General features: G+C 43.9%; 1 protein-coding gene and 1 long non-coding RNA gene across 2 annotated transcripts in view; one reads left to right on the top strand and one right to left on the bottom strand.

Annotated features, from left to right (window-relative positions):
• The window catches only part of SH2D1A (SH2 domain containing 1A), a 642,540-nt gene that overhangs the window by 229,051 nt on the left and 396,267 nt on the right, over positions 1-17,222 (bottom strand). Inside the window, exon 3 of the mRNA XM_069612658.1 lies at positions 8,223-8,363. Coding sequence (XP_069468759.1) covers positions 8,223-8,363 — 141 coding nt within the window. The remainder of the gene's footprint in view (positions 1-8,222; positions 8,364-17,222) is intronic.
• The window catches only part of LOC138480876 (uncharacterized), a 324,714-nt gene that overhangs the window by 104,202 nt on the left and 203,290 nt on the right, over positions 1-17,222 (top strand). The window lies entirely within an intron of this gene.

Consider the following 17,222-nt stretch of genomic DNA (forward strand, 5'->3'; position numbering starts at 1 on the left):
CTTTTAGATGCTGTAGGTTTCCATTTCACATGTGCCCTTCCTGGTTGGCACAAAGGTAACAGAAGCAATGGGCAATCAGAATGTTGCTGAAAGATGGAGATTCTGTGAGTTCCAGATCCAGGCACCTTGATGCTCATGGACCAACTACCTCGTGCGTGTCCTGAGACTATGGCATTGGAAAACCATAAGAATGTGATGTGAGATTTAGGAAGATGTTCTTCAAAGGTTAGTGTGTGCTCTGGCACTATGGCACTGGAAGAACATGAGAGGGTTATGTGGGATGTATGCAGATGCCATCTAAACGTTCCCACATTCACTTAGTAAACTGCATTTCTGGTGGCACATTTTTCTCATTTACCACTACATTACTACTGAAGGATTTCCTTTTACATAATTTTGGGGTAAATGCTGGGCAGTTCCCATTGTGCCAGCGTAAAGAGGATGGATAGCAACCAAAAACCCAAACAGTAAAAATAATCCAAAAGGTCACATAATCACTGCACCTCTTTGCAAAGGAAAACCAGGTTTGTTACAAGAAAAAAGGTTTCAGATGGTTTCAAATGGTCCCGTACGACTGAACTGACCCAGAGATCTTCACTTCCCAAGAAGTTACAGGTTATATAGCAGAAAAACACAAAATCTGAATACGTAGGTTGCAATGTTCTCATACCACCCTTATTGTCTACCACCTATAGGACATGCTAATACCCCCTATAGTCCCTGGACCAATTGGCCACACCAAATCTAAACCTATTCCTCCTAGGCACGTGGCCCACTACATCGTCACTACTAAATCCAGGTACAGGATTGGGTGTTTGAACATACTGACACATTAATACATCGTGACCGTCACGTGATGTGCACCCCTCTGATCCAGCCATGTTCAAAGAAAACTGGTGAGGCTAACTCTACTTTGATAAGATAAAAGGCCTTCTAATCCTATCACACACACAAGTTGCCCCCCAACCTTATACTACTTGTATTTGGCATCACAAAACCTCATGGCCTATTCTTATAAATGTATCCTTCAAAGGGTGCCTCCCTTCCTGCTCCCCCACAGTAAATATGCTGTTTGCACAATGTTCAGATCCTGCAGCTGGAGACAATCAGCGTTTATCTGTGCACCACGGAGACCTGTGACCTCGGCTTCCCTGCTGGGGAATGGTTAAGGGATTTGTTTTGGGACTGAGCTAAACAGGGCCACAGCTCTGCATCAGGGCATGTGTTCTATTATGTTCATGGTATAGTAGGCCTTAAAATCCAATATGGCAACACGTCTGCCATGTTAACACTCTGACCTTGCTTCTACCACAGAATCTTTCTGACTCTATCTTCCACCTATTTCAGCTATCGTCTAACACCTAACTGGAAGCATAACTTTGTGTACTACTTCGAAACACATGGCCTATTCTACACTGCCCTATGTATAACCTCTGCAACTGCAACATTAATACACATGTTGCTCCTTCTTTGTTGCTGTGTTTATCTAATATGTGTCAAAACTAACTACAAACAATACATGCGCCTTCTGCCATGCAAAAATCATTCTGCTCACACGATGGTACATGCTAATAGGTTTTTCTCAGCCTGTACCTTTTTGCCTTGCTGGGATGCTGTACATGCATCCCAACATGTCCCCCTTTATTTAATAGTCCATTAATACTCCTGCTGACTCCTTTCTTCTATAGTCACCATCGTTGGATAACCACGCACTACATGCATGACGTAAACTCCCCCTCCCTCGGGCATATTCTTCAGGAGTGCCTGTCGTAAAGCAAACACCCTCCATCGCCTACTAAATCAACCCATTTCCTGACCTGGCACTGACAGAGGAGTCACCACACACTTCTATGAAAGCTGCAGTACCTGGCTGAGTTTTCATTGTGAGTTTCCATGCCTTACACTGCAGTGTGCAGAGTGCCTGAGCTGTTTAGGCCTATTCAGGCCAGTCCAGCGTTCAGGCAGGGCATTCAGCCTGCTGGGTCACTGGCCTTGCTTATTACTGGTGGGTGTAGGTTTTCGCCTCTCCCACGTATTAATTTCATAGGAATTGGTACCCTATATTTTGCAGCTTAAAATATGCTTATTTACAGTAGGGAAACGCTTCTGATCCTAAAAGGGCACCCAGGAAGTATTACCCTCTGAACTTTAAAAACAATTTGACTTTACCATTTCTATGTCTAGCATGATAAACAAACAGTGGGTCATACTGATGGTAGATCGAACAGGGCCTATGCTTCACTGAATAATGCTAGATCAGCTGTGAATATTGCAGAGTCATTGAGTGATATGATTGAACAAGAAAACCGGGATTATTTATTTCTAACCTAAACATGGTTTACCAATGCCTTTATCTCTATGTTTCATTGATTGGTCCATAAACACTACCTGATTAAATGCCTTAATCGGGATGCTCATAGAGGCGGGGGATTTTCATTATTTTATTAGTCTCGTTGGAATAACTCAACTATTGAGGCAATTGGCGGGGGGATGGGCCTCTAAGATTGGCATTTTCAATATTACACTGTCATCACCTTTATCTTTTAAAGTCATACTGTGCTACCGCCCAGCTGCTATTTTCCCAGAAAAAGTGGAAGAATTCTTCTCTTCGATATTCAGGATTTCTGATATTGGGCGATCTTAACATTTGGCTGGATGTACCCCATGTATCTGACTCAGCTTGGCTATGGGATGTCCTTATAAAACTTCAAAGATCTTCAACCTCTTACTATGACCCACACCCATTTATATTGTAATTGTTTGGCAATCATTTTATTAAGTGGATTTCTAGAATCTGACCTGGTGGACAGATTTTAGGAGGCCACCCTAAGTATAGTGAAAGGGATCGCTGAAAGGTTAGCCAAAACCCAATCAATGTATCAGGGGAGAGCAGTCAAGGCTATTCTCAGGAGACTGTCAGTGAGGTCAGGGGTCCACAATGGGTCCACACAGTGAACCACACCATAATTAAATTTAGACATGAATGTGCAAAAATACTGGATGCATTCTTGGCCCAAAACACACATTAAAAACTGAAACAAGTAGGTGATAATATCGCACAACACTCAATAATAGACATATATACAGTCACCATAAGTTGTAAAGTGCATTCAATGACTTACATTAATAAAATAAGGCAACTAAGGGATGCAGTAAGATGGAACCAAGTCACAAGAAATGTCCCTAGTTTAAGAAGTCAAACCCTATAAAGAGTGGGGTCTTGTGCCCAAAGGTCACAATGCTTCAGCCCAGAATGTATCTGATGCTGCTTGTGTTGATGACTGTTCAAGAGAAGAGATGAAACAAAGTTAGTGGTAAGTAGAAATGTGTTCTTATCTTTCAGGTAACACTGCTGCGGTGTGATGACCAAAAAGCAATGGGATAGAAGGATACAAAGAGATATCTTCTCAATGTTATCCTATAGAGGACAGGGGAAGACAAATGATTTGTGTTTAGTTACCCCTCCTGACTTCGATTTTCAAAGAGGACTGGATGGGTCAACTAACTGGGGGTTGCTGGAGGTTGGGTTTCCCACCATTGGTTCCGGTGAGAGATGCCCAGGAGCTGCAGATGCAAGGATTCTTCCGGTTGGGTCCAGGAGAAGAGTACAACCCTTGGCGATAGAGAAATGCAGAAAGCATTGATGCAGATCTCTTCTGGACATTTCAGAAAACTGGTGAAGGCGAGTTACAGCGATGGCGGCCGTACACAAATGACAGCAGTCATCGTTCCAGTGTCTGTTGAAGAAGACCTTCCAGAGTAATATCCCTTAAAGGTTGGAGGCTGACATTTTGCAGGAAGGTGGCTTACACCACCAGCTGGCAACCACAGTTTCTTCTGCAAATGTGGAAAGGGATGGTTGTAGTTAGGTAGTTTGCTGGAGAGCTGGTCAGTTCACCACATGGTCCAGGGACACTTCCAAAGGTTCAGGATGGCTGTATCCTTGAGAACATGTCGAGACTGGTTGGATCCACTAGTCCGGGGGTTGAAGTACTGCGCGGGGCCTTGGCAGATAATTTAGTCCAACACGGCTTCACTGGGCCAGACGCAAGAAAGGTGTGCTGGGCCTCTTCAGGAGTCTTCTTCGTACATCAGTTGGCTGTTCTTCTACATACGATTCTTGGCTCCAATACTGATCGGAAGAAATGGCTGCAGGAGTCCTCTTCTTATCCAAAAACCTGGATGGAAGGGAGTACAGGCCCACCAATTGTAAGGATCTGCTCCACCTTTGGTTTCACTTATGTCCCACACCCAGACTTTCAGGCGTCATGGATGTGGAGTGGGACCAGACAGTCCCACCCCTTCCTGTGCAACACATGCACAAAGGCATCACTAGCCTGCAAAAGCAGCAGCTTTCCCAGGCAAGTGAAAGCCCTTTCATGGGATTGCCTGACCTGTAAACACAGGAAGAAGGCCAAACAACAATATGGCCAAAGAACAAGCAAAACTCTCATGGCATGGCCCCTTTAGGGACCTGGCCACGTTTATTAGCCATACACGGAAAGCGTGAATGGGCACACTAGTAATAACACAGAAGGGGTAAACATATATTTGCTGCCATCAGCTTGTCTTTAGGCACATATAAACATAACCATAAATCCCAAGTGTAAAAGACTAGGGTGATACAAAAGTATCCCCACTGCATTGCATTGCAAGATGCTGTGTGCAATGTTAAAAATACAAGAATTCAAAACGGTTACAAAGTTTCCAATACTGCTAGTCTGAAGGACTGATCAGTTTCCCCACAACAAAATGAGCAAAAGGCCAGAGGAGTGAAGCTGAAGGCTTCACTAACCTGTAAAAAGCCAGGCCATGTTCAAAAACAAAAGCAAAAGGTTTTGGGGTCCATAGAACTATGGAGGGAAAGTTGCCAAAAGGAAAATCTTTCCTAACACGTGGGCCAGGATTTTCTATGGGGGATGCGTTGCCCATCTCCTGAGCTGATCATTTCATCAGATTATTTTCTTTAAATGCAACCCAGATGCCCCAAACCTTCACTCAACCCAAGGAAATGGTTTTGAGATGCAACAATCGTAACTATCATGATTTTCCTGAAACCTGTACTATATATCTCTCCTCTTCATTTGTGATGCGATGTACCCATATCTTGTATCTTATATATCTTGTATAAGATATCTTGTATATATGTACTGTAAATACTGTAATAATCATGTACTGTAACTATTGTATGCAACTACACTTAAATATTCTTGTTACCGCTGCGCCCGGCTACCCCAGGGTTTGGAGCGCATTATCAAATAATAATAATAAACTAAACTAAACAAATATAAAGTTGGAAAAAATATCTGGGCTAGAGCAAGCCTCTGCGATCGAATTTGCCTACCGGGGCTCTGCATGTGATGAATATTTCAACAAGAGCATAAATGCACTTAAATTAATTTGGGATAACATTGCCCCATTTTAATATAGATCACCTGAAAATTTGTTCCATTCTTGGTAGTCTGCAACGCTTGCAAATTTCAAATAAGAATAGCAATAGAAAGAAAGAGCCTGGAGAAAAAACAGGGACAACTACAATATGGCTAGTGTGAAATTAGCTTTGATAACCTGAAAGAAGACTAGTTACGATGCTCAAGCTAAATATCTTCAAAACAACATTACAATCACTGAGAATAAACCTAATTAATTATTCTGTATGATTTCTACATTTTTAAATCCAATGAGCAGTGCCTCCAGCCTAACCCCCTTGGTTGGTCAAGCCAATAATTTTTACTTATTTTTGTATAGATACAATTAAAGACATCCAAGATAAGATTTGACAGTCAACCACACAGCCGCCCCCTCACAGCAGTCACTGTATTTCAACAAAGGTCTCCTTTAATTGTTCAAAGGGAACAGTTTACACCATTACCAAGCTCATGCAGCAATGGAAACCCACAATGTATATATTTGAGACTATTCCACCGTATATCGCTGAGAACCACGCAACCTATCTTACACAATTTATGACCAAATTTGTAAATGTATCATTAGAACAAGATCTTGTAACATTACAGTCAAAACTTTCAATATTGATTCCCCTGTTCAAAAACTCTCTTTGGACCCAAAATGTTTACAGTACGGCTGACCCGTAGCTGGATTGCCCAGGCCAGCAACAATATTGGAATAAATATCTACACTTCAACTTCAATCGCATGTGGATAAATCACAAATCCTGGATACTTTTCAGTCCAGGTTTTGTCCCCTTCACATGACAGAGACTGTGCTGATATTGTTAGGGGAATGAGATATTATTATAACTCAGATGAAGGTAAATTGATGCTGCTGATAATGTTCGACTTACCAGTGTCGTTTGACACTGTAGATTTAGATACTATGCTTGGTACATTGTCAGAGGTTGCCTATGTCTTCAACAATGCCCTAAAATGTTTTCAGTCATTACTGGATAGCTGCTTCCAGTGTGTTAAAATTGGGAACTATATCTCTAATTGTACTCTGGTATCCTGTGGAGTTCATAAAAGTTCTTAAATATCTATATGTCTAGCTGCACATATAATGATTCTGCTGCTCACACATACTCTGCATACTACCTCTATGCACCCATCCACATGCTTGCTCGACATGAGAGACTAGCAGGGCCTTGGCCACACCTACCTATATTCGCATTGGCTAAAATGCACACACGCATTGTGTAATTCTTTGCTAAATTTCCCATACCTGGAATTCTGTCCATCAAGGGCGTTCAACCTACAGCGTGTTGGGACCATACCAATGGCGAAAGGTGCTATACCCATGACAATTGCATTACATTACATATGCAACCTCTTATGGCAACGTTTACGAAATATAATCTCTGGTGCCATTCACGTGCAAGTGATATTCAAATATGTAAGAAGGGCAGCAGGTCGGTAGATCCACCGCATAACATAGCACAATGCAAAGTTGTTCAGAGTTTATCTTGTTTGGACCTATACACCTTATTGGAGACTCTACATTGATTACTCCCCCATGCCTATTTGGTCTCCATATGATTTTTGCGGCTAAGGTTAAGAATTGAAGGTGCTTTTGGAAGTCGAGCTTTGGTTGTAAACATCAGTCCGGAGAAATTGTGCAATTTGTCATTTATTATCTTCATTTGCTCCATCACGCCTCTCGCAAATATTCCATCATCAGATGATACTGTTGTGGCGGGCTCCCTGGTTAAATCCAAACTACACTACGCAAGTTGCTTCTTAGATAGTATTCCGGCAAAGCAATCTAACAGATTACTAAATGCCTAAAACCCAGCCCTCAGATTTATCTACAAGCTTCCTAAAATGGCCACCATCTCAGCAGCCCCGAATAGCCCTTCACTGGCTAACTGTCAGGCAGAGAATGGTGTCCAAGAACATACATGGTTCTGCGCCCCTTGTTTGGTTAATAACATTTCTCATTACCGGCCGACTCATTTTCCCAGCTCAGCCGATAAGTACATCCTATTCCTTATACCTTATGTGTGTCGAGAGGGGACAGATGTTTTTTTGTCTCTGGGTTGGGGTTGTGGAGCCCCCTCCCACTTTCGGTGTGCAAGGTAAAATCTCTTCTGACTTTTAAGAAAACCCTTATAACCTTCCTTTTCCAATAACAGGTGCTGCTTGTTCTTGTGAGGTATGACCAGAAGGTGGAACATTGTGCAACCTGCGCCTAGATGCGGTTTTGTCTGTTAAGTTTGTTTGTTTATTTATTTATAATGCGCGCCAGACACAAGGGTATCAGGGCGCAGGTACATGATTATTTTCAGCTTGTGGTTACAAAGTGCACAATATAAATACATCAAATCAAATCAAAATCCAACTCACCACCATGTGGCAAGCACACCACCATGTGGCAAGCACATGGCAGGGATCTGCAATGGGAGTAGCCATGGAATGTATGGACTGCCATTTAGCTGTGGATTTCAACACATTGCACCTGCATATTCTTTGAGTGGGGGAAATGGAGAGCACCCACTAAAATCATGCAAGTATGCATGGATCACAATGCTGATCATGGCACGAGGACCCCCCCCCATGCAGTAACGCTGGAGTTTGTCACTTCAATACCGAGTTTGACCGATATGCAATGGGAGTGTTCGTGTCCACGTTTAAACAATGCATTCCAAAAATTGCTTAAACTGACTACCTTCTGGCGAATTAAATCCTTTCCTCTATAAGATAAAACAGTATCTGAAACCTTTAACATCTGTTGATGTATAAACGTTGCAGGGGCACAGCTGTACTTACATCCCCCTGCGCATCTTTGGACACTGAGTTCTTCTCCACAGGATACATCAAAGGTACTGCGATGCCCTGATCTGCTTCCTGATAAGCCAAAATTAAGTTCTCCACTTTCCGGAAGTATCTTTTCTTGACCCCTATTACAGTCTGAAAAAAAAAACACATCAGGACAAAATCATTTAGGAAACTCTATTCTAAGGACACATTCTATTCTTTCAAACTTTATTTCAGAAACACGCCTGTCACCGCTGTCATGGAGCTTGACAAAATGGTAGATTGGGCGCTTTTGGCAAAGACGCCTGAACATTTAAAGAAAAGCACCACGCGAGCATCAGCACAAATAACAGTGTCTACAACATTTGGGAAATTTTACTTTTGAAAATTGGCATTTGATCAAAAAATCACAGGCCAGATGTCAAGTATTCCTTACCCTCAAGAGTGCATACCCTTGGCATGAGCTATGGCAAAGTAATAACTGGTGGGCACTTTGGGATCCACCTACAATGGTGTAAAATGTACGTTCAAGCAGCAGATGGTACCACATTACTGACAATACAACAAATAAGCTACCAATGCCAAAATGCGGGGCTCCGGTTACGATTTTGAAGCGGTTATACTTCACTCTCTACTTTTTGAATTTGGGAGTACAATAATGAATTAGGAATGGGAGTATTTATTAGCTGGGTAAAATACATATTTTAACTCTAAAACAATCTTGTTGTAATCCATACTACTTTACACTTAGCAATTCATGCAAGTAAAAAGAGGCATATTTCCAAACACAGCAGTGGATGGGGCTTGCAATGATTTCCTATGTAATTCAAGAAAATAATATACAGCGTTGGTAGATAAGGGGTTTAAATTCCTCTTCAGATCAGGCAGCAATAATATTAAAGCGCAGTCTTCTGGCGCTGCTAAATTGGTATCCGAAAAGAGCTATGGGGCTGTTTGGTTTGAAGCAATGGGTAGGCTCCTATGTGTCCGTTTTTTGCTATGTTTTGTTGGGAGCATGTGCCCATTTTTAGGGAGTATTTTTAGGGAGTCAAAGTGATTGGTTCGCCATGTATATGTAGTGCTGCAGGACTTCAACATCCAAGTTTCTGCCAGCAAATGTTGATTAAGCCAAATTGATATGCGTTCCTGTTTGGGACTTTGAACCCGGAACCTTGGGCCTTGGAGAGAGAAACACATTTTCTCAGTTTTCTCTGCTTTCACACAGAGATTACTCTCTTCCATCCAGTCTTGTATTCTTTGTAGGACGGTGATGAAGGGTTCAAGTTAGATGATGTTCGATAGCATGTAGGAATTATCAGGGTAATTTGGAAGGTGGACATTAAGGGCCCGATTCTTGGAAAAGTGTGCATATATCACTCGCCGAGACTGACACTGCATGACAAGTCGCAAATAAGAAAATCTACGCACCAGGCGTATTGATGGAATAGTCCATGCTCAAGTTGCGGCGGAATGCCCCTGACACGCCCCCACACAGAGCAAAAACAGCCATAACAGCTACCTTTACATGCTCCACTAGTTGCAAATACATGCACCCTTCAAACATTGCATGGGGTCCCCCACAAGCAGGCATGCACCTGGGGGACCCTGTTCGGGGTCCCCCGCAACTGTCAACTGAACCACGGCAGCATGCATACGATTTTTTGTAAATCCAGTAAAGCTCAGAAAATCTGTGTGCAAAACCCAGTATTACGTTCCTGCACCCTGCTACAGTGCGTACGCTAAGCCCTAACTAAGATCAGCACCCCGGCTGTGTACAAGCACCCCCAAATCCAACATGCAATTCCACCTATGTGCTGTGATTCCTATGCATGTGTGCCTCTTCGCCTGCCTTTGGGTGGCAGATGTTATGTGGGCTTTGCGTGGCCATTTCCCTGCCGAGAGGGTGGATTCGCATTTGTGGGCATTTAATGACCTGCCTGTGGCCCGTGCCTTGTAACGTCCACTTTTTCGCATTCGCTTCCCCATATTATGTGTCCCACCCCCTTGACAGCCATCTGCGCAAGCCACGGCCATGCTCTGCATGGTGTCTCGTGCAAGGCACTCGGCTGCTCAGAGGGGTGTGCCGGGCTCACCGCAAAATACACATAAGTCCCGTAAAAGTCCCACGCATTTGGTTCCATGAATCAATGAACAGGGATTTGCGTGCAGACTGGCATGCCAATCCCCAATTTCCCACGCAAACTTTTCCATGAATCGGGGCCCTAAGGACTCAATGAAATGTGCGAATGGTGCAATGTGGGCATTAAGAAATGATGGACCCATGCCACACACTACTGGGAAGCTGACTTTGTGAGGCTCTGAATTCTTCAATCTTTACCCAGGCAGACCAGTGTTCAGGGAAATTAGTGATCCAATCTACAGTCATGCTGACTAAGCGTATGGTATGGTATGGTACAGCCGCTTTATGAAATGAGGATAATTGGTGGCCGTGCACTGCTGAGACATCCAGCATAATTACAGCTACTTGGTTGTTCGGATCTACGTTTTCAAGAATGTTTTCTCTCAGGTAACGGAATCTGGGCTCTCTGCACTCGTAAGTGGTTGGAATCCCCATGGATTTCACTGGTCTACCCATGAAAGGGATGTGGGAGACAGTGGGAAAATAGCCTATTTGACTTTTTAGTAAAGGGGCAATCACTCATGCTTTAGTCATTGTTGGTATTTTATCGCTTCACAGGGAGCTGTTGCAACTTGTGTGTGGCTTTGGCGCAATATTAGATCTTGATTTTCATCTAAGAGATTCCTGGTTTCTGGTTGGCTTGCCTTAGAATCCTCTGGCAGGTTTACTTGCCAATTGAGCCAAAGTCCGGGGTTGGTCTTAGTTTGCTGAGAGTTTCTTAGTTCAGAGTACATGTTGAAGAATTGAGAGGATTTTTTCTTCGCCGTTGCAATATGGCTTTGGTAGATGGACGTTTTCCTAAATTCAACAATGAGGCGATGAGCTGTGTACATGATACTGCAGTTGAATTTATCAACAGCCTAAAACATTTGCAGCATATACGGTCTAGGTTATTCACCACATGTTTTCATTTTGTCCAACTCCTGGTCAAAACCACATCTTTGCTCTTTTAGTGAATAATGTAATTGCTATGTGAGCTGCTGGTTCAGATTCATTCAATCATTTCACAAGTTCCTTTCTCAAATTCTGTTTGGGAAACATAGGATGCACACTAAAGTTATAGAAATTATTTTACAGATTTTGCATTGTCAGATTTCCTTTTTTTAGTTCTGATCAATACCTTCATTCTATTGCCTGTCACTTCTCTTTTCTCCACTTTCTTGCATTCATTCCAGTCATTTCATTGGCTAGTAGATAGTGGACAGTCCATGGGAAGGTATGGGCTTGGTGATGCAGAGTCGTATCATTAAGGTAAATATGATGCCAAGGGCATGCACACTATTGTTTGTGGGACTCCCTAAGGAGGAACATCAATGTATCCATGTTCTGGTTACATGCCACTGTCTATTTCTGACCAGAATGGTCTGTCCTTAATTTACTGTCTCCCCATAATGAGGTTCCTGTTAGGGTTCACCTAGGTGCTGACCAGCATTTCAGCATAATCCACAAGAACAAGGGTTCTATTTCGTGGCAGGCGATACTCAAAGATGGATGATTGTAAGTGAATGTTGATTGGGCATTTGCAAATTATCCTTTTAAATAGGCCAGTTGGGCTTTTTGATAAGGTAACAGCCAACATGTGGCAAGGGATGACTAGAGGGACTCCTGCTTGTTTCTGTCCAGTTGTATTTTTCACTAAAGTGGTTTCCAAACCTTCTACTCTAAGCCGCCTTGATCGCATAGCTCACACCAGGATATCCTCTGGGCCCTAAGGCCGTTTTAATACCAACCCACGTCCCCATGTCCTGGCACCTCACTACATAAACAGACCGCCAGGTACAGAACAGCTTTATGCCTCCTAATACTCAATAAACTGAACAACAAATTCCATTGCTCACATATTTGGCTCTATACACACCCCATGCCAGCTAGCCGGGTATTACAGCGCTATCAACAGATCATTCATGAGTTCTCCCATCTGGACAAAACATATACTCAAGTGTCATTGGCTCTAGCCAGTAGCCACATAGAGATATACTAGTATTCAAGTCTTAGGTACTCCTGGTCTGAACGAAGTAATGCTTCATGCTCCAAATCTGTCTCCTTCTGTGACCACACTAACACCCCAAACCGCTCTCTTTTCATTAAGAGCCAGAAAGCGGTGCACAATGCAAGGCCCCTTTACATTATAAAACAATACATGAGTGGTATCATTTGTATTTGTATTTGTATGTATTGATTTATAAAGCGCCTACATCAAAGCGCTGTACAATGGAACAACATAATACATAAAACATAAACAATATAACGGTTGAAGCGATTACAATATGAATCAATCGATCAACAAAACAGTGAGAAGAGCAATTAACTGCAGGGGATAGGGAGGAAAGGGGATTGGGACTGGATAGGGTGGGAGTGGAGGAGAAGAGTAGGAGGAGGGAAGGGGAAGGGTGAGAGAGGGGAGGCAGGAGAGGGGGGAGATAGTCGGGGGAAAGAATAAGGAGGGGGGAAGCAGAAGGGGCAAGGGGTTTCAAGGAGGAGAATGGAGGAGGAGAGATTTAAGGGAAGTGCGGAATGAAGTGAAGGTGGGGGTAGAACGGATAGCAAGAGGAAGGGAGTTCCAGTGTAGAGGTGCTAGAAGTTGTAAGGAGCGGAAACGGGAGGAGGTACAAGGGGGCGGAGGTACAGTGAGAAGAAAATGGTCAGCGGACCGAAGGGAATGGGAGGGGGAGTAGAAGGAGAAAAGGGAGGAGAGATAAGGGGAAGCGAGACCATGGAGAGATTTGAAGACAAGGCAGAGAAATTGAAATTTAAGTTGGGAGTAAAAAGGATGCCAGCCAAGGTAAGAGAGAGAGGTAGAGATGGAGTCACGGGAGGTAAGGAGACAGAGGGTGCGAACAGCAGAGTGGTAGATGGATTTAAGAGGGGCAAGATGAGAAGTAGGAAGTCCAAAGAGTAGGGAAGAGCAGTAGAAGAGGCGGGAGAAGATGAGGGAGGAGATTAAGTTTGGTAGTGTGGAAAGTGAGAGAGGGACGGATTTTGCGAATATTGAAGAGGTGGTAGCGACAGGTGCGAGAAGTGAGGGAGATATGTTGGGAGAAGGAGTGAGAGGAGTCAAAGAGAACGCCTAAATTATGAGCTTGAAGAGAGATAGGAAGAATAGAGGGAGGAAAGTGAATGAATGGGGGAGGAGAGGGAGGAGGAAGAGAGTTAGAGGGAAAGAATACGACTTCGGTCATGTCGGTGTTAAGAGAGAGAAAGCGGGAAAACATCCAGATCTTAATGGCAGTAAGGCAGGAAGAGAGTTGTTGGCGAAGGTCAGATGAGAAGGAGGAGAAAGAGAGAAAGAGTTGAGTGTCGTCAGCATAGAAGTGGTGGGAGATGCCAAATGAGGAGATAACAGGGGCAATGAGGGAGGTGTAAAGAGAGAAGAGGAAAGGACCAAGTACCGAACCTTGGGGTACACCGTATTCAAGAGGATAGGTAATGTGATAATAGGTAAGAGAAATAATGTGTCGAGTGGCACCAAGCTGTTAATAGATGTAGCATAATTATCCATAAAACAGGTTTCAGTGACCCCTAGAATATTGATCTCAATTTCTGCAATAGCAGAGTGGGTGTTGGCCTTATGTTATAAAGGTTTTCAGAATATGCCTCCTTAATTGTCATCGGAAACAATGTGCATACATTCATGAATATTAATTAGGAGTATCCTGAAAATACAACCTGTTTCCAGGTCTCAAGGCCTGGAATTGGACAACCCTAGTGTAGATAAATCTATTTGTGTTTTAATTACTGAGAGCAGCTCCCACACAATTCACATCAACTGTGATCCACAACTACCATTGTGGAAAGAGAAACAGAATAACCAAGGAAAGCCAACCACTCAAAATAGGCATGACAGTACATCCTTAGGGCTTAACACACAAAATACCCATCTAATCTAGTTATTTGATATGTCATAAAGACATGATACTGACATTGTGGGACACGTGTAAAGTTGCCTTCCCTGCTTGGCCATGCAGAAATTAACTAACCCATTCCATTAAAACTGGGGAAACATTAACCAAACACCCAGACATACAGACCTGGCTATCAACCATGAACTCTGAGGGTTTCACACTCAAGCTCACCTCCTACGCCAAGTCCCTTGTGTTCCACATCAACAAACACGTCTCCTTCAAGACACACATATACATAAGAAAACTCAGACAGCTTGGTATCAGCTCTCCCTCCTGTGGAAGGTCAAGCTCTTCCTCTGTCCGGACAGCTTTAGATGCACTGGTCCTATCCCACCTGGATGGGGGCAATAAACTCCTTGAAGGCCTCCTTTCATCCTCCCTTTTTCCCCTGAGAACTGTACTACATTCGGCCGCACGCCTCATCATTGGTCTGCATATATAAGACCACATCACCCCGGCCCTCATCAACCTTCACTGGCTGCCACTGCACACACAAATCAACTTCAAGACTTGCTGCATCGTCTATAAGGTAGTCACCCTCATGTCACCCAGCTACCGCACGGATAAACTCTGCATCTCCAGTGAACAGTGCACCACCAGACACCGTGAAATCTGCCACTGCAAAAAGGAAAGAACCAGATAACAAGCCTTCTCTGCCTATCCCCGAAGACTATGGAACCTTCTTGCCAGGAGCATCAGACTCGCCCCCACGCTCCTTCAATTCAGAAAAGAATTCAAGACCCACCTCTTCACAGAGTCTCTCTTCCTTAACACCTAGGCCATTATGCCACCCCTTGTGCCACCTGACTCATTAGATGCCACTCACCCCTCTCCTTCCTGCCACCCGGTACAGCTGTACCCCTCCTCTGAGCCCCTGTGTCTCCTACTCCCCGCTGAATATCTGTTCTGTTGTTACCTCTGAAAAGCACTCTGTTGTGCATCTGTAATGTTGCATACCTTTGTAAAGCGCTATGTTATGTATGTGTATTGTTGTACACCTCTGTGAAGCATTCCGTTGCTTCTCGAAGCTATGTCTGTGCTAAATAAATACAATAATAATAATGTATATATTGGGAGCTATTGCTGGACGCTGTCCAGGTCTACTTTAGAGGAATGGTTGGGGACAGGTTCAGTAATGTACATGAGGCAGCCTGATTTATTGCTTGGTTAAATAGGCAATATGTATTTTCCACCACGTGCCAAATCTACCTGCAGAAGTAAGTGAGGGGGAGGAGGAATAACCTTCTCAACAGACGGAGGATACTTTTTGACAATGAGCCAAAACAGTCTTGAAGCCTACAATTTCTTGTGCATCACACTGCTCCTGAGAGAGGTGGGGGAGAAAAACAATACTGCATCAAAGGGGTCATTCTCTTTGTGTGAGTTTACTGGCATGTCAGGCGAGTCCCATCAAAACAATCTCATGCTGCACCTTTCCTAAAAACGGGATTAACAGAAATTGTAGTGAGCTAAGAACAACATCTGCCTGCAGGAAGGAATAGTGAAGGAGTGGGCAATGGCTTCTGAGCACTGTACTATGTGTTAGGGAGAATTCTCAAAAATGTGATAATTCCTCCCTTAGTGACATCCAGCTCTTTTGCTGAACTTTGGGACTCTGATCCTTTACATTGTATGTGTGTTCTGTGTATGTGTTTCGTTTGGTTATGGAGTCTGACAAACTCCATAGGCATCATCTTTTACATTGTGTCACACAGAACCTTCAGTGCAGTGGCACCAGGAAGTCTTTTAATTTCCCATGGTTTAAATACCTTCTCTGGGGTAAACTACTGTTTCCCAGAGCAGTAAAGTGAAATTGACTTTACTTAGCATTGTACTTAATAGACCCAGCACACCTTATCTTACCATAGAGTGCTGGAGGGTCCTCAGTCTTCTTTTCCCACCATGTCTTTGTGGAAAGGTCCTTCTAGAGATTTTCTCTGTGCGCCAAACCAGGTTTGGTCTCTTTGTTCATTTTGCCTTTGGCGGGCTTCAGGAGTGAAAACCGCCCCTGGCTCCAGAGTGTTTGGGGTAGGCAGGAAGTGAGGGAGGTGCCCGAAACTCCCTGTGCTTAGTCTCCTAGCAGACCCAAATGCACTCTGTGGTGATTGTCTGAGTGACTGTCCAGCAAGGACAGCCACCCTGCTGTGTGAGTGACAGCTAGGCTGGAATGGATAGGAGAGAACTGAATAAAAGGTGAGTCTTTTGGCTTGGAAGGCAGAGTCGAGCACTGGATGAAGGAACCAAAGAAGAGCTTGAAGAGGACGCCTGCTGCAACTCCTGAACCATTGGTTTGCCTGGTGAAGCCCTGCTGCAGTGACTACTTGCCAAGTTCGCATCGACAGAGAAGCCCCTGCAAGGACGACTTCTCCCTTTGAGTTGGTGGGACCAATTAACTCCAAAGTAAGCCACCTGGACACCCATCTCGGAGCTGGTTGAATTTCCTCAGAGTTGCTGCAGGAAACTGTATAGCCAGGGAGAGGGACACCAGATTGTGTGCGTTACTTTTAAGCTGGCCTAAAGCTTTTGGAAGATCCTCCGGACTCCCACGAAGCAGGACTAACCAAGCCTGAGCCCCCTCAGCAGAGTGTAGGACCCCAGAAGCGAGGACAGTCCACCTTGACAGCCAGGAACCATGTTTATTGCTATTTGCTGTACCGAAAGGAGCTGAAACGCGAAATAGCCACTGGAAGTGAAGTTTACCGATTGCAGGTTTTGACAGTCCCAGTGCATTGCATGAGTTCCTCGATGTCCTCCCTCTTGTCCCCACGACTGAGGCCCAGGAACAGTTAGATCTGCAGAGCTGCACAGGAACAGAAGTCGTCAGCTGCATCTTTTCTTCTTTACCAAGGTACTGTAAAACAAGTCTAAGCGAACTTACCTCTTACTGTAGGAGTGCTTGTAACTTTCACAACTCACAAGTCTAATCAGCTAGTGGCTCTACTTTTGATTCTTCTTTTCATCAAAGACTCC

Source organism: Ambystoma mexicanum, chromosome 5p (assembly GCF_040938575.1).
Source record: "Ambystoma mexicanum isolate Mex_15411 chromosome 5p, UKY_AmexF1_1, whole genome shotgun sequence".
Classification (NCBI taxonomy): domain Eukaryota; kingdom Metazoa; phylum Chordata; class Amphibia; order Caudata; family Ambystomatidae; genus Ambystoma; species Ambystoma mexicanum.